General features: G+C 38.0%; 1 protein-coding gene across 1 annotated transcript; it reads left to right on the top strand.

The window, feature by feature from the left end:
* Positions 1-21,082, top strand: LOC129370821 (B-cell lymphoma 3 protein homolog). The gene is given in 10 exon segments (XM_055047027.1): positions 1-888; positions 2,726-2,843; positions 9,471-9,524; positions 9,526-9,577; positions 16,086-16,287; positions 18,050-18,138; positions 18,262-18,339; positions 20,202-20,369; positions 20,743-20,843; positions 20,924-21,082. Coding segments are annotated over 10 exon segments (1,443 nt in total). The 5' UTR covers positions 1-374; the 3' UTR covers positions 20,991-21,082.
* Positions 21,083-23,826: the final 2,744 nt, after the last annotated feature.

Below are 23,826 nucleotides of genomic sequence, written 5' to 3'. Positions count from 1 at the left end.
TCCTCCCCAGCTCGGTGTAATTAACAGCTTCTTGCTCATTGTTTCGGTTTAAAACGAAAGCAGGCCCACAGCGTCAAACAGGCGTTCATTAAGAGCAGATGCGCAGCTCCTCTGAGGCTCGCTCAGAAAGGTGCGCAGGGATAGAAGTTCTCCTGGCTTTTCCTTCGTGTATATTTGCATGAGTCTGAACATCTGAGCGCTTTTCTGATCAGAGACAAAAAGGGAAACAGGGCAATGGTTTGATTTGATCGTCGCCCGTTTCCTCCCTTTAGATATTGGAGTTTCTCACTTTGGTTTGTCTGATATAATTAGTTTTTTTTTTTTTCCTCTGGACGTGGCCAAAGTTGCGCTGTCACCTGAACCTGGTTCAGTTGATGCCGAGTCTTATTACAATGAGCGTTGACCACCAGTCGGTTGCCGCAGCGCCGCTGGATCTGAGCACCACAGCTCGAGGGCGCAGGAGCGCGGGGGACTTAACCTTTTGCGCCGGGGACGCCCGCGCGACCGGCGGCTCACCTGCGCCTCCTGCGAGCACCGGGACGGACAGTTCAGCGGTTCGCCGCTCCCCGGACGCGAAAAGCACTCTGCTCGGCAAACGAGCAGCGGACTCATCTCCCACAAAGACTCCATCGAAGCTTCCTTTTAGGAAGCGCACGTTTCACGTCGAACCGGAGGTCCAGAAGCCGGCTGCGCCGATTTCAGAGGCGAGCTCACCCTGCTCTTCCCCCGCAGAGGAGCAGAAAGTCCGGAAGAGTGCGGATAGTCGCTTGGAGAGAGCAGCGGATGAAAGCAGGTTCGCCGTTGCGCCGGTGACCCACAGGCGGACCGACCAAGTAGCTCCCAGTCCGGAAGGCTATTCCTGCTGCATTTTGCCCATTATTAATTACGGTAAGCACTTGTGACCAGCATTCACATAATTACTATGTTTTCCCCGTTTTCTCTGAAATCTGTCTTTCTTAACCCTAAACTGTGTGAAGCTCTGGAATAAATCTGTCTTGCCCATTTTTCAGATTTCATAGTCATCAACAGTAAGATTTCCTATATAATTGCCAACATGGTGAATAAACAAGTTTTTACAACAAGCTTGCACCAAACACACACAGCCCATGCCAGATATGCCCACTCAATGTAACTTTGTGTTGCCTTTTCTTTTCTAGTGCTAAGAATAAAGCCAAAACTTACATGTGAATGCCAGACAGTCTTATTCAATAAATTAGGATATAATCCTCATCAGCACCGTTCGCAAATAATCTTTTAGCAGGTATTAAACATACTACAAATATAATCATGTTAAAACATATAATCTAATTGATCTGCATCATGTCTTTCACTTGGTGATGGAACTGCTGACAAAGGAACTTCTTAATCATATTCTAATTTATTTAATCAGCCTGTATTTGCTGGATGCTTACCTACAATTCAGTAATATGTTTTTTGAAGAATTATCACATAGTTGCCTTTTATTGTCTGATTTTACCAAGTACTAAAAACATCAACAACATAAAATACTGCAGCAATCTAAATATTATTAAACATTTCAAAAATAGCATAAGTAACTTATGTGTGAACCAAATGAATCCTTGTCAGAACAAACTCTGTGCTTTTCATTTATGTGATTTTGACTCCACAGCTGATCCTCAGCTGGTTGGTAAGAACTTTGCATAACTGACTTGCATGCAGCAGATGAGATATGATGCCAGATGCCTTCATGCCAGAGTTGGTGGGGACATGTCCACACCAGTCCTTCAGGAAGTTATGCCTGTGTACCCACTCATTAATTTGATGTGTTTTTTTATGTATTAAACATGTGAAAAGCCAATGTTTATGTATTAAACATGGGCTGCAAAGCCCTCACATGGACTTTGCAGCCCATGTGAGGGCTGCAAAGTTCTTACATGGGCTCTGGAATAGGGTGCTCTGGTCAGATGAGTTAAAAAAAAACTCTGGCCATTACCTTCTACTGCTAATAGTAATGATAAATATTGGAAAAGTTATGGTTTGGGTATGCTTTTCTTTGGTAGACAAACAGACGACTAAGTCAGACTTGATGGAAAGTCAGATAAAGCTCATAATTTAACAATTTAGGTCTATATTTGTGGTGACATATTTTTTTTTGAGTTCAGGACAGGTCCTGAGCAGAAGAGGTCAATCTCCAGCTAAGTCTATGATAATTATTACACCCTTAAGAGTTGAGAATCAGGGTGAAATTCCATGTTTTGTGCACAAGCTAGAATAGAAAATAAGACCTTCGATCACTGATCTACTTATAAACAATTGCAGTGTGTCTGAATTTCAACAGATTAATAAATTAGGATTCAATATAACAGTGTTCATATAGCTTTAAAATGATGAGTTCTGTCTTTATTATGTATCATGGACTCAGGTGTTCTTAGAGCTCTGGGACAGCCTGCCGGCATAGGTTATTGCAAAGTTTAGTTTTTCTTCCCAGCGTAGTGGTAGTTGATGCAGCAGTTCTGTATCTGAAAATCTCCAGTCAGCTCTTCTGCAGCCATTCATCTTACTGTCATTACTCCTCAACTGACAGAAGAGCATCACCTTTCTGGGTCAACTCATAAATGAATACACACCACACAACCCTACCGCAAATGCACATTTCCTTACTACAAAAAAGACTTGTTCGTCATAATTTTTTCTTCACTGATTCTAATCTTCTTTGTGTAATTCTGTTTTTATGGTTTTTGCTTATTTTGCCATTACTCCTCAGGTCACTACCCAGTGTGCCTGACCCCCTTTCCAGAGCCACATCACACGCGAGTCCATCAGACTGACAACCTGCTGGCAGGAATTTCTCTGGCCACACGTCAGGATGAAGACGGAGACACGTATGTTGATGTGTCAGAATTTGTGGTTACAGTGCAACTTATCACTGAGCATATCATTCCTTTATTCAAGTCCTCAGGGCTGTTGGTAAACTGAGAATGTCACCATGATTCATTCCCAACTTGGATTTTCAGGATGAAGATGAAGTCAGATGGGCGGTTGTGGTGTAAAGTGAAAGTTGGCATAGGAAACAGATCTAAGAGCCTGCGAGATTCATAAGATTCGAGAGTTTTACGCGTCTCTGAGGAGATGCATTGTCCTTAATTTATGTAGTATACATTGATGATGTGAGATCAAGAGATTGAGTCATAAAATGGTATGTTTCAACTGTTTTTAATTTTAAAACAGTTAACATTTTGTTATTTTAAAATCATTCTCTGTCATTTTGGAAGCAAAATTTGTTTCACTCTTGCATGATATGGGATTCAAAGCTCCTCAGAATCTGGGACTTTAATTGTTTAATTTTCTTCACTCTGAACACATTCAGTGATTAACACATCTGTCATGGTAATAGATAAGTTAAGCAGTTGGATCTTTTTGAATACTGATACGATTCGTACAGATTGTTCGTTATCTTAGTTAGTTAGCTTACTTTGATTCTCATGATTCAGTTTGTTTTGCTCTAAGTTGCAGGAGTCATTCCCACTGTAGACATTACACATGCATCAGTGACTTTGCTAGCTTTCTACAGTGTAGTGCAAACACGGTAGTTTGTGTTTGCCTGTATCACTCACATCAGAGTCTTGAACTTTTGGCCTACATTTATAGGTGGTGGCTAATGCTGCATGTCACCTTGAATGCAATTTTTTTTTTTTTCCACTCTGAAACAAGGTGGGCATGGCATGCCGTCCATAAATACAAAGCAAACCTAAAGTAAAACAAACATATTTAGTTTTTATAGCCACAAACACATGACCTAATTACAATTTTTAATGGAAGTGAAAAATGTACATGAGTCTTGAGCTTTGACTTGTATTTGTCTGTTTACCCTATCAAAGGGTTCCAGCTCCATTTCTCAACCTAGACAGTTTCACTGAATACTCAGATCTGTGTTTAATACAATTTTGCATCCATGGCCACTCAAGTTTTGAATTGCATTTTGCACTGGAAGGACAGTGAATGAGTCGCAAAGTAAAACTTAGAAAAGGTGAAAACATTAAAAGAATAACACTCCCAGTTGAATGTTTGTGACAAACACACACCATACATGCAACATCTCAACATATACAGGATATATTATTTCATCAGTCACTGCATTTTTCTTGTCAACCTAAATAATTTTAACTTTGATCTTTCTGAGTAGAACCTCTCTCCACTTCCATGTATTTTCTTTGTCCATTACATGGTTTTGGACAAGCTGCAAAAGATAACATATTTTTAAAACGATGCATTTCTTCCAGCCATTCTGAAATGCACAATAGTTGATGCGGCGTCAGTCTCCCACCTGAGATGTGTGTCTCCTGCAGGCTCTCCAGGGTTAAAATGGATCTCCTGACTGTTTCTTAAAGCTCTTCTTGCCTGACCTGTCAGTTTGGGTGGACTGATATGTTTTTATTAAGTTTGCTCTTGTGACAGTCACTTTTAACTTTTGATGATGGTGACGTATGAAGGTTATAGGTCGCATTTAATTTTATTTAGCAGAATAAGTAAAAGAGACAAGTACATAATATGAATGCCACATTTTTCAGATTTAAGTTTTCTTTTTGTCTACTTCACAAATATACACTCTTGTTTCTTCTTCAGTAACATACAGCTCCTGAAAATACATTGAAGTTGCCAAAGTCAAGAGGATGAATATTTGTAAAGCATTGCATTTACATTGCATTTACGTTGTGGTTCAGCTTACTCAAAAACAGTGGAGTATGCATGTGCATGTATGTGTTGACTAGATCCAAGTATTCAGGCTTTTAGAAGTAATTTAAGACACAACGTATATTGTCTTAATGCTTATTGTTGCAACAGCAGACCATTCCAACAGAATGAGTAAGTAGTTTACCTCATTTTTGCTTCAAACAACAGTTTAGTATCACAGATACTAAATCTTTACAAGCTATTTTATTTAATTCAACACTAAATTTGACTTACTGCAAAGTAGACTTGTCTCACTGCAAAACCTTGTGATCTCATGAGTAAAAAATGTAATATTGCACAACGCAAATGTAAAATGTTTGCTGTATCATCCCGGTTTATTAGTTTCACCCTCAATGACTCACCTGTCTTTACGTATTTAGTGGGTACAGACAGTACTGCTTCCACACTGCAGTCAAATACAGGCAAATTCTTTACTGCTGTTTAACTTTCCATGAGGGAAAGTAGTTGTATGTTGATCGTAGTTGATTCATTAAATGTCATGCAGAAATTTAGCAAAATTGCAAAGTATTGGATTATAGCTACTTGAGCTGTCAACTCTGTTGCGATTGCGTTTGTTTTCTATAACAGTCGGCTGACTATTCTTTCAGGGTGTGGGAGTAAGGGTGTTTGGAATGATTCTGTCCACAGGGCACAGAGTCTTCAGACCACATGAATGCAATGCTAAACTTTAAACGCATGGCTAGCCGCCTTTGTCTACAGGTTCAGCACCTTCCCACACACAAAGTTAAATGAGAAACTGACACAAGAGCATGAGTGCAATCTCGGGCAAAAGTCATGTGACTGAAAACAAAGCCTGTTCAAGAATTAAATGACACTTTGATGCTGCAGTTTCAAAAAGGATCAACTTAATTTGCATCCACTCAAAACAAATGTGATGACCAGGATTTTAAAGAGCCATTAATCCCGTGGCATACTGGTTTCTAAATATTCTACATGCACATCTGCTGTTGGTTGTAATAATATTAAGCAGAATGCAGTTTATTGGATGCTCAATAGATCTTATTAGTTTAACCTTTTAAATGGTTTACATTTTGCATGCTTGCCATCCCTTCTTCTTTTAATTCCAGTTTGCAGACAAACCTCTGTGCTAAAGTAATTGTGGTGCTTTTACAGTTCGTGTTACTTTGTGGTTGCATGAAACTTTGTCTGAATTCTTCAGAAAGAGACATTCTCATCCCCTTGTCCTTTTTTCACATTGTATATATGCGAATGTGTGTGTGATTGTGCGTGCATGCATAATGTGAGTGATGGTGTTCACGCCTGCTCTTACGTCAATGAGCCCTTTAGTTTCGGGAAAGCCAGTGAGAGCTCAGTTTTTAACATGATTGCGGTTTTTCTCAGGTGTCTGTCTCTCTCTTTTTTCTTCTCTGTGTTTTTAAATGAATGGGCTCAAAAAACCCAAACATCCGCTCCCCACTTCCTCATTTACCGCTTTCTTTCTATCAGCCCCATCTTGCACCCTCTCTCTCTTTCGCTGTCTCCTTTTATGTTGTGTGTCACACTGTCTTCTGCACTCAGGATGTAGAGATGTCAAATTTAAGTCGAACAACTGATTTACTCCAAAGTTTAAGTCACTTAAATGACTATCTTATACTCGGAGTTTACAAAGCACGTTACATGTTCCACTTATAGAAGCAGTTAGTGTGTGCAAGATTATTGAGGAATATTGCCTTGAAATTTTAAATGTACATTTTGGTAACAGTTATCTGCTTTATCCTCACTACCAAGGAGTCCCACAAAGTTCTGAACTCTTAACTTCAGGGGGAAATGGAGTAAATATTTTCATCATGGGCATGGAAATTAAGCCCAGAGAAGTACAGCACATTGTCATATTTTTTCAGAGGTAATAACAATGTTCCATTTTCAAACAAACAGATGATAACCCCCGTGTCTCCATACAAAATACATTTTTTGTTACCAGGGCTCTGCAGATCTGAGTTACTGCTAGTATGGGAATCAGCCTTCTGACTCAGGCATTTTAAAGCATGATGTTAGATGAATAATGAAGATAGTGTATTGTGTCAAGTTTCAATTCTCTAAGGGACATTTTACCAAATGATAGTGGAGATGTCCCTTTAGTTTGAGTCTGCATGTATAATAATTTGGCCATTTATGGATTATGAATAATTCACATACATTTTTAAATCTATCCATCCAGTTTATAGTTTGAAATTCCTTGAAATTGTATAATCAGTGCATCTAAAAATGAACAGTTCAAATGTGTCCCAAAGTCATAAAAAAAGGTGTGTGTATTTTAACATTTCACTGGAACTGTTCTTACAAGTTTGCTTTACTTAATTATCATCTTGATTTTTTTATAGCATTGATGTGCACAGGAGGTTTTGTACAATCATCTTTTCTTGTGAACTGGACCACCAATTTCCTTCTTTAACAATTTACACAAACTGATGCATCACATCATTACTCAGCTGGTCCTCAGACCACAGGACACTCAGTTTGTTCTATGTCTGGCTGTATCTTCAACTTTCACACCAAACAGGATACCACATACAAGCTGCCTTTTTTTCAGCCTTCTACTTTTTTATCTTTCATTTTTTTTCTTTTTTTCTATTTTTTTCACACACACTTTGGCTGCCTGTAACATAGCAGGCCTGGGACTTCTGTCTACGTCAGTACCGCTATGCCTGAGGTTACCTCAGGCTATAGTCTACCCCACTTCTAGGAAGCAGAAACAGTACAGTTTCATCTTAGGAGAAAAAGAGAGAGATAGGTGCAGATATAGAAGACAGGATGAATTCAGGCCTTTGTTAAGGCACCCAGTTCAGTGAACTCTGAATTTGGAGCCAAGTTCTGATGCAGTATTTATTCACACAGTGAAACTGCAGCTGCTGTTTTTTTTATTTATTTATTCACAGCACTTTCCTCTGGGCTCTGAATGACAAATCTCGTTTGATTCATACCTGAACAGTTTGGTACTACTTGACACCACAATGCTGGGCCATGACTGACCAAAACTATGAAAGAGCAATACACTTTTTTAACTTTTTTTTTTTTTTTACAGTCTGTTGATGCACAGTGCTGAGGTCACTTACAGGAACAGGGATGTACTGAGGAAAGAACCGTCATTCTCACTCTGCATATAAAGGTTCTGCTTTTCGCTTTGATTCCAGGAGCAAATATGTATTTGCCTTTAACGGTTGCACTTCCAGTTTGATTGGCCCATTCTAATGCATTGCAGTTCAGTTCTGGTATGCTTAGGGTCATCCTTCTGGAAGTTGACCCTCAATCCGAATCTCAGCATAGTTGCAGGTCTTCTTTCAGTATCACCTTTATTGTCCAATGGTGTATTTAACCAGATGTTCCTATGCCTGCAGAAAGAAAGTTCTCCAAAGCACAATGCTGGGACCAATGTATTTCACGATGGAAATGGGTTCTGTTGAACAACTGATGTTTTGTTAGTTTTCTACCACACAACAACCATATGCATGAGGACCAAAAATGTTTTGCTTTGGGCTCGTCTAATCAGAGTATCTTTTTCCCATGTTTCTTTTGTCCCAAACTGGGGCTCCCATAGTATTTTTTTTTCCAACAATGGTTTCTTCTTTCTACTTCTTTATAAAGGTCAGCTTTATAGAGTCCACAGTTTGTAGTTTTGATGGTGACATATTATTCTAACTGAGCTGTGAATCTCTGCAGTTCCCCCAGAGTTACCATAGGCTTTTTGGCTACTTCTTTGATCAAGATTTTTTTTGACCGACCAGTTTGTTGAGCAGTTTTGTTAAACTCTATGTAGTTTAAGAGGATGGATTGAACAGTGCATAGAGAAGTTGAACACATAATGTACACATGTTAAATTATACTCATTCTTTCTACTAAGGAGGTTCTGAAGGCAGCCAGTCACTTGGACTTTATTTAGGGATTTAAGTGTCTGCATAAGCAAGTCATATTTCTGATTATTTGGCTTTATTTTTTGTTCTGCAAGTGAAGACAAAATATAATTCTGTTTGACGAGATAAAGATGGATATCATAGAAATTCATCATTGACAGGAAGTGCAAAAGCATTTTTCACCATTAAACCAATTTGTGGCAGTACATTTATTGAGAAGTTCCCTGTTATGAAGTTCAGTGTCTTTTACTGGTTTTGTCTGATCCATAAAGCTGACAGTGCGAACCTGCAGAAAGCCCCTATAAGAAACCATGCAGCTTGATGGCTAGATTTTATAACACACAAAGCAAGCCAGAGAAAAAAAAAACAAATGGTGCTTCTCACAGTGACAACAGGATGTGACATAAAACAAATCTGGCTCTTACTGGAAGCTGTTTCTTCTGATAGTATGAGAAAGAATATGTAAAAAAGAAAAAAAAGCTATTCTGCTTTTCAACTGCATGCCTTCCCCCCTTCTCAGTTTCCTGCACCTTCCCTGTCTTGAACTCTAGCCTGTGTTCTTTTGCCTCGCGTAAAGACCACAGATAGTGGTTTCCCACTAAGTCGGCCTGATAAGTACTGTGAGTCAGACTTGTACATCCATGGCACAGGCTACAGTGTTTTGCTTCTTTGATTCTCATTTTAGGCTGATGCTGTAATTTTTCAGTGAGAATATTTAAATAAAGTACAAAATATTTTTGGAGTTTCATCCCATGCCGGGTTAACGTGTAATCATGTATCATCCAGTGACAGGTATAATATTGACCACATTTGTTGAAATTTTACACAACTGCCAGAAACTTGGTTGAGTACTCAGAAATGTTGCACTTGTTTACTGAGTGAAAATATTTGTGTTTGTGTCCTCTGCAGTGCCCTCCATATAGCTGTGGTTCAAGGGGAACTGCCCATCGTCCACAAACTCATCCTTGTTGGGGTTGGCTCGAAGAGGCCTCGATATCTACAACAATCTTCGTCAGGTGAAACAATGCATTTATGTTAATGGCATATTTAATATCATGACTGCTTATCTTCAGCATTCACGGGTAATGACTAGGGTACAGTCTGTACTGGTCTTCAAAGGGCAACACAGTCTTAAGACAAACAATATTACTTATATATACTCACTCCTGAGGGCAGGTTAGATGGATCAGTTAATCTAACACCTTGTGCTAGGAAACCAGAGTACCCAGAGATGCCCAAGAGTGAGATCTGAACCTGGAATCATTTTGCTGCAGGACAGCAGTGCTAACCACAGCTTTACTGTGCAGCTTCTAGCATTAAAAAACAAAACAAAACATCACAACAGTTAATAGCAGTGTTTGATATACTGACATGCATTTTCTAAAATAAAGATATCAATGGCCCATATGTTTTATAAGACGTAAGGATAATGATTTGAATTCATAACTACCGCAATTCTGCATTGACTTGACCTCACACTGATTTTGGAGCAAAAGAAATGAGATCTGATTAGGATTTACTTCACAAAGACCTGAGACTTCACTTAGACTTGTTTCTCAAGACTTGAGGATCAACAAGAACTTGCTCCACAAAGACTTAATTTGGAATGGCCTCATAAAGAGTTGAAAATGGATTTGACATGCCTACCATAGACTTACTCCTCAACTTAGACTTACTCCTCAAAGAAGACTTGACTTGAATTTGGGAACATTTACTTTTTCTTCTGTGCATACTAGATATCTAATGAATAATTCTGAACAGTAATGATAATACTGTTATTATCATTACAATTATCTGATTACTGATCAGCAATCATAATTGTATTGGACAAAAAGCTTAACAAGTAAAGTGGTGAAAAATTGCTCCAATGATTCAAATGTTTATGGAGCCACACCTTTCCAAATAAGACAATATCTAAAACATATCTATCAGCTAGTAACTGCAGAATAATGGAGAATAAAAGAGGAAGTGCCTTGGTTTCCTCCTTTGCTTGTGCTGTGTTATCAAATTCTCTTCCAGGCATAGTGTCTGAGGTTTGTGTGGTAAATTTTACCCTTCCTGGATATTCCACCTGTACTTGCCATAAACCAGAGTAACGAGCATGCTGGGAAGTGCTTTATGTCCATTCCAAGTTATTATACTTTTGCCCATAGTTGTTTTGCAATCACTTTGCCCTCAAGAATAGATTTTTCTAGGGATTGTAAGTAGGCTGCCCTATCATTGTTAAAGTCAGAAGATAATGCTAATCTTCCTATAGCCTTTATAAAAATTAATTGTAATTCTTTTTTTTTGTTGTTTACACTGTGGAAGGAATTTTGGACTTTGCACTCATGCAAATCAACAAATGGTATACACTGTAGCACTTTCACTGAAACATTGAGTCTCCTAAAGAGAGCTTACCGGAAAATTCTCTAAGAATTACCTTTGAGTGTTTCCCAATCCAGGCTTTTCCCAACTACGTCTTTTAAGACGATACTTCCACATTCTATCTCCCCTTGTTGTCTTAACCTCATTGCCTTCCTTATCTGGTCTCTGCCAGCTGTGTCTTTTTCATCCCTCAACAGAAAAAAAGCACCTGAGCTGTGCAAGAGCTGTCGTTCTCAGGGCTGGGGTTTCACACCACACAGGACGCTGCAGGCATGCTTACCAGAAATAATACCGGTGCTATCATCAGTTGTTCTTTTTCCTTATCACTGAGGCTTGACAGTATAGGTTTTGTGATATCCTGTGCCTGCCCTGTGTATGAAATGCTTGCACGCAACACACTCTCACACACACTCCTCGCAGAGGCATACACACACAGACACATACACTCTTCGTGTCATATGCAATTATAACCAAAGGGGAGATTCACAGGCGCACGTCCCATCACAGTCATTTGCCTACCAGATTTTGTGGTTTTGACAGAATACCAGGCAGAAAGAACGCACTTATCTAAATGAGGCCAGGGAACTTTTTACTTTTCAAAACAACAAAAGAAAAAAAAAAGATAGTTGACAAAGTTGGACACAGTTTCCAGCATTAAGCAACTTCCCAAAGACCAAAATTAATATGCAGGCTCTTTTTCCAATATTGATGACAAATCCTGGGTTTCTGTGGTTTTGCATCTGGAACTTTTTGACAGAGTGTTACTATCAGTACCGTTGTTGAACAATTGTGCAAGTGTCGGTGTATGATTTGCCTTTCACATGATTGGTTTGGAGCCAGCTGTTTGATACTCCCACGTCGGTCATGCTATCAGTGCGCTAACCAAAACACACAGCTTTGTTTTTTTTCTCTTTCTGCAAGGTCTGACAGCTGATTATGTTGTGCATGGTAGTAACATTGGTAGGAATTAATGAGTTATTTCCTTTGCAGTGCCAACTCTAACACATGCATCTATATGCACATGCTGTTTCATTAATGTGCAGCTAGTGTACAGCATGTTGGTGGCATGCTTGCTTCTTGCTTAAGAGTGTGTGTCTGCATGTGTGCGTGTGTGTGTGCGTGCACATACACAAACGAAACAACTGTGTGTTTGTGTGTTTTTAGTATCCTTGTTCCGAGAAGTCACATGACCCCCCCTCCCCTCCCTGCCTGCAATGCTCAGGGCTGTTTCTCAACATACCTTGCACTGAGGTTCAGAGGGTAGTTTACAGGGACTTTCCCTTCCTGCGCGTGCTTCTCTGTCTGTCAGCCTCACTCTCTCACTATTGTTTTTTTTTTGTTTTGTTTTGTTTTTTTATCATATCTGTTACTGCGTATATGTTTTTAAGATCGCAGTTTCTAACCAGAACTGATAAACTGTGTGATGCTATCAGCATAACTGTCAACGATACTGACGTAAGAGGTGTGATTATTTGTGCAACATGACTGACTTTGCCCTTCAGTATGCACTGCAGAAGGCCTTTATCTCTTTCTGCTGAATTCTATGTTTGCGTCTGCTTGCACTGCCTGTGGCTTCGGCTGTTTTTCATCTCCATAAAGCTCTTTTCTCTTCGTCTTTTCCCGTCATGCGTGTTGATTGGCTAATGTTGCAGGAATGTTTGTATATCAGAACACACTAAAAGGGAAAGAGAAGGGATTTTCCCTCTTATCCTGTCTTTCCCCTGGACTATCCTCCACCGCTTCCTCTTTTCCTCATTCTTGTGCCTCCCCACCCTAACTCTCCCTCTCCACCTCAAGTCTTATCAATGCAGGAGTTTTGCTTAGTCACTGAAGTCCTTTTACTGGAAACTATGGCCTGAATCTCTGTGGTTTGTTTTAAAAGGCCATAAAAGGCTTAGGATTGCAGAATTATTTGCTCTCTGAATCATTCAAGACAGATAATTTTGTGAGCAGTTTATGATACAGTCATGAGTCACAAAGTGGGGAAGGCAGAAAAGAATGTAAAAAGTAATGCAAGGAAATATTTTTGGATAAAGAGAATATTTATGAAAGCTAGTATTGTTTGGGAGTATTTACGGCACCTTCATTTGTCACACTCTTAAACTCATCGGCCAGCCATGTAACGTCACAATGATTTACGTCACCCATTTGCTGAGACCCAGATGATATGAAATTTATTGTGTGGTTCGTCCATAAAGCTACACTTGCACTACGCTGTTGCTCACCGTGTTCAGTCTATCCGCTCACCTGCATATATACTCCTGTATCGCTTTTCCAGCTGTTCGCTTTGAACCAGCAGCTCCGGGAGGAGAAAGGCTGCTGTACTCCAGGCATCATGCCAGTCATTTTAAGGATGCTTAGTCATCCCCAAAAAATGATGAAAACCCAGGCATTATCATCAATTAATAAAATCACCATGGCCAAACTTGAAAACTGGATGTTATGCCACTGACACTACATTCGTTAACAACTCAGAGGCGGAAGTGGGAGCTCCGCGCAACGCAAATAATGTTCTGACTGGAACTCGGTGTGTTAAATAATAAAACATAATTTCATGAAGCTTCGAACCAGCTAAATTTTCCTCAAGGAATTTTAATAATCAATCTTTCGAGGTATTGTTTCAGCATTTAAGGTAAGAATGTTTCATAACACCAATAAAAAGAAAAACCTTGTCATTCACATTGCGCACATTCACATTGTCATTGTGAATGTGGGCTTAATGTATGTTAATGCCCGGTTAAAGGTTACCATTTTCAAAAGACACTTTTAGGCAACATCTTCACGCATAATGTATTGAATATGACTGCATTCTATTCCATTCAAGCCCTACTTTATTCACTGGAGAAGATTCACTGACCTTAGCATGCTACATGCTTGAATCTGAAAGTGAAACTGATGGCTTGACCTACTTTCTGATTATATCAGCTAAAATTTATCTGACATCATGATGATTTACCTGACCAACAGGTGTGTGTTGGACGCATCACATACAATTCGCAAAGTTATAATAATCGGAGTACTATTCTTAGAAGAAGTGTCTTTACACAATGTGGTGTCAAATGAATGCTGCAAGCTACAGTAAAACTTTTTCGGAAATGGTCTCACATCTTTGCTCATCTGTCAATATGAGTCAGACTTCAGAGAAGCAAGAGTTGAAGAGAGGAACATTACAATGACACAAAGGAGGAATTCCTAAAATTGGCTCTTCCATAGCTCAAATTTTTTAAAATAGTCTTTACTGGAACACACAGGCAGTGCGCGTGAACACACACACACCAGTAATACAACAAAAGTGAAACTTTGAGCAACAGTTTCATCCCAATTGCTTCATCTTTGTAAAACTTTGAATAGCAGCTGAAAATCCCATTATGAAAGACTTCCCTTTGTGACACATTTGGAATTGATTGATGTGTCCTTTGCTCCTCTGGTCATCATGAGATGATTCATGATTACCTCTAGGCACACCCTAGAGGTGCTTCGGATGTGCACCTATGCACCTCCTAGATTGTTTTACAATCTATTACTTAAACAATCTAGAAAGTGCCTAGATTGTAAACTGCTGGCTCACACAGCACAGATACATTAGTAACGCTTTGTAAGCCGACCTGTCATTTTAGATGGATCCAGACTTGAAGAGCTGATTTTCCATAACAACTTTTCCCATGTGATATTATCGGTTTTAACCTTGACTAGAACCATTAGTCAGTCTAAAGAAAGAATGCACAAGTTGGTTCATAAATGTATCCGTTCTGTACGAATGAACATAAATAATGCAACTTTTTCACTTTTTCACACTATGGCCAGAAGATTCACTGTATTTTTGGGGCGATCAAACATGGTGTCAAGTAAGACGACTCATGAAGTTGTGAACAAGTTCCTCCTCGTAAGTTATTATTATGGCACACTAATTGGCTTCACAATTGATTCATGCTATGCTGATGTATATATCAGTAGAAGTTATGTCATTTTGAAAGGACTAAGGCCTATCACTAAACCATTCAGCTGAGTTGCTTTTTTTCCATCCTGTTATCTATTTTTAAAATGGGTGTGTTAGCCAAGTGTATTTGTCTATATTCAGGAATAGGCAGCTGCAGCTCATTGTTTCTTAATGGCAGTGATTGGACTTTGGTGTCGCAAAAATAAACCTAAATGTAGTTTAGTTCCAAAATCATTCAGGCTTTAAAGAGCCTGCAAATATTAGACTATAGTTATTTTAATAGTCTATAATCATACATTTTATTACTAGATTGAAACTAACTATGCCCATCTGCTTGCTGAATACACAATAAGATGGGGAACCCCCTTCCTGTAGTTCAGAAGGCTTTTTATCTCTCACCAATTGCTACCACTAACCAACTTTGATACTGCTCTTCTCTCAGTGTGTTCGCTTATTAAAAATCTATATATTGATACATTGTCATGGAATACCACAATGCACTATGGTATAATGCATTGTGGTATTCAGCTGCAATAGTAGGAATGATGCCTTAGGGTTTAGGGATTAGGGTTAGTAATGCCATTGCCATACTGTATGTTAATAGACTGAATCCTCTCTGGGGATTGTTGACTATGATGCCATTTGTTTTATTGATGATATCATTGAAAGGCCCTGAACATAATTAAGGACTTAAATCAAATATTCCATCAATACTTTTTATTTATTGTCTTTGGATTTTGCATATTGGATACAGAAAAAAACATGGAATGTTGATTAACTGCCAATTTATATTTTCTTTTTTCTTTAACTGGAACTTAGTTTTATAGCTGTCACTTACAATAACAGATATTAGTTATATAAGCCATTCTGCTCCAAAAGAAATTTTTTTTTTTTCATATGGATTTTAAATGTCACAATTGATATTTTACTTGTGCTCTAATACCAGACAGACAATCTTTTGGTAGTATTTGTTTCTGACACCTTAGAGTAATTAGTGGTTATATCTTTGTTTTTGTGAGCCATAGCATTTGTATTTATAACAGCAAATGTAGGAAAGAAAAAAGTATTACTTTGAAGTCAGAATAAAATATAAAATTGGAAATTTCTATAGTGTGCAACAGAATTAAAAAATGTTGGTATTTTGTGGGAAAGCAAAATACTTTTTACTTTCATGCACTGTGTACACTGGATTATCTAAACTGAATGTTTTTATCCTTTAGACTCCTCTTCATCTGGCAGTGATAACCAAGCAAGCAAACATGGTGGACGTTTTGTTGAGAGCAGGGGCCGACCCTGCTGTCTTGGACCGTCACGGCCAAACAGCACTCCATCTCTGCTGTGAATATCAGCTGCTCGAATGCCTACCTGTACTACTGTCTTTCTCCTCATCTTCACCCTGCCTGGAAATCAGAAACTTTGAAGGTGAGTTGTGATGTACACTCTTCTGCTTTAAGCAAAGCCATATGCATGGAAGCGCCGTTGCATCACCACCTCTCTTAATAACATTTCCTAATTGGATGCTGTGACATGTGGTCTCTACTTCATGCAGTTTCTAAAAAAAAAAAAAAAAAAATATTATTCTCCGTGAATATTGATATTTCACTTACAGGTGTTTCTTTAACATTGTGTTCAATGAGAACAGCGATTTTCCATGTATACAATTTATCTGTGAAAAATACACATTCAATACAGGGTAAAATTAATAAAATATCAAACATTTATGAGATCCGTTGGTCAAGTCTTCACTTTTCCAACTGTTTGTTATTAATGTAATTAGTTGTGGCACATTCCATTTAGAGATTTCCTGATCAGGATTTTTTGAGCTTGATATGAATCAGTCCTCTAGGAATAGGTGTTTACCCATACTAGGTCCCAGTTTATTATATAAATAAAACAAATGCTGTTTATATGCTTGACAGCTAAGCAGCTGTTGCTATTGCTTCAAAGTACAATACAATTATTCACTAGATTTAATAAATATAAGTGGTGAGAACATAAGTATTACTCCACATAGATATAATCATTTTCCATTTAACATATGATGTTGTGCAGTGTTTGTTTTGTGTGACAGTCGCATACTTTCATATTTTTACTGTAACCTTTATAACTACAGTCAGCATTAAAATGATGTCTTACCTTCTGGTGATATCTCTTAGCTGAGCTCTAGGCTAACTCTAACATGTCTCTTGTTTGTTTTAAAATCACATGATGATGATAGAATAACTTTTGTTGAAGGTTGAAATTATTTGGGGAAAACCCAGATCAGCAAAGTCACAAAATAACATGCCTACCTATAATAGTTTATATATTCAAAAACAACTTTTGTTTTATTATGCCTGTTGAACAGCTCTTGGGGATTTTGGTGGAGGCTAAAGCAAACAACAAAACTTTTGAGAGTTGAGTTTAGTTTGGCAATCCAATTCCAGTCATTTAAAAATATATTTAAATTATTGATGATGATGGTAATGATTTAAGATAACTGTTTCCATGAAGGGATTTTGTGAGCTCATGTGTGCTTGTTTGTAAAATTCTACGTAACTTTTTCAGTCCTTCTTTTTTCTGTTCCCACACTTTATAAATTACTTGCTGCCATGAAAACCTTTTTGTAGCATCAGTAGTTTAAACATATGAAATGCTTTGTTTCTACTTTTGAATTAAATGTTAATTTAATCTGATTTTAGCTGTTTTTTACTATTTGTAGTGTAGTGTTTTTTTTTTAAAGTCTGGCTCTATTCCCACGGCTGCTTGGTGCTTTCACCTGCTCTGAGTATACCTGAAAAAACACAAACCACCCCCTCAACTGTGCATTACAGTTTGTGGGGGGTAAAAAAGGTCATTTTATTTTCAGGTGGGGGTTGGAAGCTTTAAGTTATGTAGGTGGGATGAGAACATTTCCTTACTCTGCAGTCTGTTCGGTCTGTCATGTCTTAATATTTGCACGGCACCGAAAACATTGCTTGCATGACAGTTACTACAAGTCTAGGTAAATGGTATCATTTTGACTGTGTACTCGCATCATTACAATAGCACCATATCTGGCCACTTGCATTCATTAAAGCAGTGCTTGTGACTTCAATTCGTGTTGTTGTTTTTTTTTTTTATACTATTGTGAATTATACATTTTTAAAGGTGGAAAAGTGAGCCAAATGTTTCAACCTGAATTTTTACTTGTTTATGTCCTCAGGTCTGAGTCCTCTTCATTTGGCTGTGCTGCAAGGCCATAAAAATTTGGCAAAAATGCTGCTGGATGCAGGAGCAGACATCAACGCGATGGTCAGTCCCAGATCCACAAACTCTGTACTGTGGGTTAAACGACTTGTAAAGGTCATCGTGTCAAGTATCTTTGTTTTTTGACTATCATGTTGATGGTGGTTTTTTTATTCTTCCTCCTATCAGGACATTAAGAGTGGCCAGAGTCCTCTTATGCATGCTGTGGAAAGCAATAATGCAGATATGGTGCACTTCCTCATTGAGGTAATTATGCTTTATGGTGACTGAAACAAGGGGGGAAAGGTTGGTGACACAGCTACAGTGTCTGAAGAAAGTACCAAGCCCCTTGCCTTTTTTCAGATCTAGTGTTGTTACAACCACAAACTTCAATGTGTTTTAGTAAAATTTTATGTGATGGAACAAAAATTTTAAGGGAAATGATACAAGTTTCTTTTTTTTTCTCCTGCGAGGATTTTTGTTGGCTCTAGTGGCCTGTATTTTTTGAAAGTAGAAAGAGGGGATGGAGAGAGGGGAAGACATGTGGCAAATGTTGCCAGTGTCTGGAGTTGAACCCGCGACGGCCACGTCAAGGACTAAGGTCTCCATACGTGGGTTGTTCTAACCCCCTACGCCATCATAGCACGCCCGATTCACAGTTTTAAAATAAAACTCATATGCGTTCAGCCCCGTGAATCAGTGCTTTGTTCCACAAGATTTCATTCAAAATTACAACTGAGTGATTTAGAAGCAAAGATTTTTGCCCATTTTTGTTTGCAAAATAATCCAAGCATGGTGAGATTGGTTTGAGAATGTTGGTCAAAAGTTTTGTTTTCAAGTCTTGTTAAAGATTGACAGCACCTTTCTAAAGCATACATATACTGCATTCCAAACATTTCCCTAACAGCCCTGGCTGAATGTTCAGGATTGTTTTTCCAATGGAAGATGAACATCCACTCCTATCACAGCCTAGCAAGTTTTTCGCCATGCATTTACATCTACCACTCTTCTCATCTGACTCTCTCTCTCCTGCCCCTGTCGAAAATAATCCCCATAGCATGTTTCTACCACTGCCATATTTCATGATTGAGATGGTGTGTTTAGGTTTGCAATGCTAGTTTTCTGACATACATGGCATTGTGCATGAAAGGTGGAAAGAAAAATGAAGACTTGTATGACTAAACCTTCTTAATGTTTGTGCTGTCTCTTATCTGGGTTGTGGTAAATTTAAACTTCTAGGACTTAGTTTCAGCAATGATATTTTCCTTGCCTCACTTCCACAGTGGAGTACTAATATAGTTGCCTGTCTAATAATGTTATTTTGCTCTGGAAGAGCTACAGGAATCCATAGCTCAGGTGAAAGAACTGTTGCTTTGATATGTTCATATTTTGACAATAACTTACTGTTGCTTTAAACTCTTCCACAGCTGTATCCCTTTCTGGTTTGCTCCTGGGTCTTTATGATGTGGTTGACATTATCTGAGGCATTCACATTACTACTGTATTTTTACTGAAATCAAATTACCCACAAGCAGATTCTGCTCGAAGTGAACTAATTATTAGAAAGGTCAATTGCACTACATTTTATTTAGGAATGTCAGATTGAAGGGGTATGGATGCAAATGCAGTGCTCTAACCAACTTATCATATTTATTTGTAGCAAAAAAACCCCAAAAAAAACTAGGAATTGTTTTTTTTTTCTTTTGTTTTTTTTAATAATGTGCTATGTTTATCAGCTAAAATCTGAATAATACACATTTAAGTTTGTGGTTATGTAGCTAAATTTAGAAAAGGTTAAATGGATATAAATGCTTTTCTTCTCTTAAGCTTCTCTTTTTACCTTATACTGTTTTTGCTTATTTCCTTCTGGCTTATATACATGTATTTCTAAGAAATACATGTTGCCATGTATTTCTTAAATGGCGACATGTTGTGGGACTGCCTTCATTCTCTGCATTTACCTGCTGAACTGTGCATATGAGGATTTTTCTTTCCGTTTTGATCACATTTCTGTTGAAACTACTCTCTCTATTTTATCTTGTTATGATTAAACCAACCTGCTTTTTTTATGTTGAGCATCATCTAGTCTGGTTTTCTTTATGAATCAGTCTGTTGTTTCTCTCTCACAGAATGGCTGTGACGTCAACAGCCAGTCGTACAGCGGGAACACGGCCCTGCACATCGCCTGTGGCCGAGGTCAAGTGGATACCGTCCGGCTGCTGCTGAAGAGCGGAGCAGACAGTAGTCTCAAGAACTACCACAATGATACGCCAGTGATGGTGGCCAAGAATAACAAAGTAAGAAAATAACTGCATTTTTTAAAACTCTGTTTTGCTGCTTTTAGGAAAGTCTCATTTCATGAAAACAGGAAAACCCCCGAGGGATCTCCAGTGGTGTGTTTGTTTACACTTTAATGTCTCACTATAATTTCAAGATGGAAAATCCCACCTATTCACTAAAGTTACATCAGAACAAACACAAACAATTGCAAAACCAAGTTGACTCAACTCAGCTTTAAACAGTGGAAATAAGTTCGAGCCAAAATGGAAGAATGCATGCATTCCTCCCTCTAGAGGCCAAACTGTTTTCTCCACTTGTATTAATCTGTTTTTAAAAGTATTTATACCAGTGTGGCACAAAGACTATCATAAGTTTTAAAATCTTCTGCAGATAACAGATGTGTTACGAGGAAGAGGATCCAAGCAGATCAGAGTTCAAGAGCAGCCTTGTGTGTCGGTGTCACCGCATCAAGAGTTGCTATATGGAAAATGGTGAACATTTAACAAAGACACTTGTGCACAGTCAATAAAAATTCCTCAGTTCCTCATTTTTTCCTTTTTCAATTTTTTAGGATCCCCTTCTTCAAACCACAGTCGTGGATCTTCACCTCCAACTACGCCACACAACTTCCTTTCTAGTGCTTCCATCCCCTAAAGACTTCGTCTGCACTATTTCTAGCTCAGTGCAATATTTCCAGTGGATCTCACAACTACCTCCACACAGTTAATCATCAAACTCAGGGCATTCAGCAAAGAAATTGCCTCATATGAGGAAAAACTGGAAAATATCAGCATTAGACTCAACACTGGACCACATCCCAAATGTGGCCTTCGCTGAGCTTTTAATGCCTTCCCAGATGAGGCATCTGGCAAGGCATGTTCAAATCATACAGCTGCTGTTTTTGACATATATCTTGTGAATATAAAAATAAAACTTCTGGGTAATGCTGACATAAAAATGAAGATTTCCTCTTTTCCAGTCGGCATGAACAGAAATGGGAAACTGCATGTAAACAAGCTTGAATGTAGAAGATTTTTTTTTCTTTTAGTTACTTGCACATATTTGTAAAATATATATAATAATTGTTAATGAAATCGGAATTCCTGCCTTTTTATTTTTGATACATATCTGACCATAAACTTAACATAATAGGAAATGAAAGAGGCTTTAAAGAACATACAGGGCTGCAAAGTTTATTTGAAGATCCCAGTATTCCTTTTGTGAATGTTGCTTTCATTACTGACTGTAAAGAAACAAATCCCTCTGTATTTCAGCAAGTGAGATTGGAAATGGTATCTTGTTTCAGTGTTATTGTTTGTATGCCTGTATCTATTTTTCTATCTTGTCAAAAGTTATTGACTATTTGTTATAAAGTTTGTTCAACATTTTCATTTGTGTTGTTACTGTTGCATTTATGAAATGATGTGGCAGTGAAATAAGTCATTGGCCATACAAAACTAAAAGGATATTATAAACTTGGTTGACTTTTTTTTTTCAGTGGTTCAAACTTCATCAAGTTAGAACTATTGATATATACACGTACTAGACACTGCATGACGGGACTACAATTTAACATGTAAATGTTCTGGACTTTACATAGATTAAATGCTACAACCATTCAACACAATAAATACAACTACTCATGAAAAGTAGAATTGATTTGAAGAGGAATAAAGGCTTTATGTTCATGTTTCTATCAACTAGGATCAACATGGCTATAAAATCTGACAAAACTGGATGCTCCAGTTACCACCATCATCCAGTGCTTCCAGAAATGTGATATTATACTAAATCATTTTGTACTTTAATATTTTTAAGGTCAATGAATAACTATTTTACACAAAAACTATTTTTATTTGCATTTAACTCCTTTATTATTTGCTAAGAACTGTACATATATCTATCTTTGAGGGGAACAAATACGCAGGACATTCCAAATGGATTGTGTCCTCTTTCCCCAAGAAGATTACCTTTAGTTTTACAAGATTTAAACGGCTGGCCTCTCTAAACTCTCAGCAATAGTCAGGTTAGATTTGAACAAAGCTGATAAACACAGACTGCCAGCTGTCTTCACAGCATGTTTGCAAAAGGATTAACTCATTCAGAAACTCTTCTTCTGTCTTTTAATTTTATAATCACTTAAGGTCAGTGGCTAGACCAGGTTATAGCAGTGGAATTGACTACAGTTAAATATTTTCCCATCCTCATTAGATTGATGTATTTTGCAAGCATTTTATACTGGTTCATTTTTTTTCCCTTTTGCATTATAAAATACTTTGGTTGTGCCCATTTGGTACATTTAACAGGTTTTCATATTATGTTTTTATTATGTGAAAATAATTATTTTGTATATTTTCATTGACCAAACGCATTGTCAAAAACAACAGCTTTTTCTTTGTCTGTGAACAGCCGTGTTCCTTACAGCTGTAAATAACATGCCCAAGACTGAATATGGGTCAAAATATGCTTGTATCACATGCTGCTTGGCAAAGAAACAAGCAGAAGCAAACATAACACACACAGGGATATGAACAAAGTTGTACAAAATAGTTAGTAGCAATATAAGGATGACTGTAGCTCAGAAGGTAGGAATTTGTCCTGAAACTGGTGGATTGCCAGTTCAAAGGTCTGGTTTGAGGTTGATTCATCCTCTTCAATCAGAGGTAGTTTCTGATCAACCTCACTCTGTATGTTGGAAAATGGAGTTCAGTCTAAAGGATGGTAGGGAGAAGATTGGCACCAGAATTTCATCTTGATTGTTCACTGTGAAGGTGATCCTAAATGCCATGCTTTTCCAGGAAAGGACCTGCTGATTCATACCATCCCTCCACCAGATGTAGTGCATTGAGGATTAGTTAAGTTTTTATGCCCCAATCCACATATGCACCTCTGCAACAAGCTTTTGATAGGTGTAAGATTTCTATTTAAAAATAAATTTTAATTGTTGTGCTAAATTCAGATAACCAGTATGCACAAGTGCAAGTGATTTCTTCAATACAACAGAGTAACTCTCTATTTTGTTAAAAAAAAAGAGAAAACATCTGCAGTGAGGTTGTTGAATTGTATTTTATTTAAGCGGGACCCACAATCCCTTGCTCCTTCTTGCTCTTATCCATGATTTGTCTCACTTTGAATGCTTCCTCTATTTAACTCTTCTTACATTTACCTGTTTTAAATCTTTTTCTCACATTTTGCTATTACCAGCCTCAAATGTCTGGAATAAAACTTGGGCACCAGATGCAGAAATTTGAAATGTAGCTTTACAAGCTTTGCAATTTCACAAGTGTGCAAAGGAACTTAAACGAGGCGTACCCTTGGAATGTCATTCAGTGCGACTCTGAAATAATCCAACGTTCAACGAATGAACCTCACCATACGTCAGCAACACTGAGCCCGCCCAGTCTATCTCTCTCAGCCAATCGCTATTTAAATAAAATCCATCAGCCAATCCAAAAGTCAGAAGCGGATAATGGG

The sequence above is a fragment of the Poeciliopsis prolifica genome, unplaced genomic scaffold (assembly GCF_027474105.1).
Source record: "Poeciliopsis prolifica strain line A6 unplaced genomic scaffold, Auburn_PproV2 SCAFFOLD025, whole genome shotgun sequence".
Classification (NCBI taxonomy): domain Eukaryota; kingdom Metazoa; phylum Chordata; class Actinopteri; order Cyprinodontiformes; family Poeciliidae; genus Poeciliopsis; species Poeciliopsis prolifica.
The sequence above is the reverse complement of the archived record's forward strand: the minus strand, read 5'-3'. Positions and strand labels throughout refer to the sequence as shown.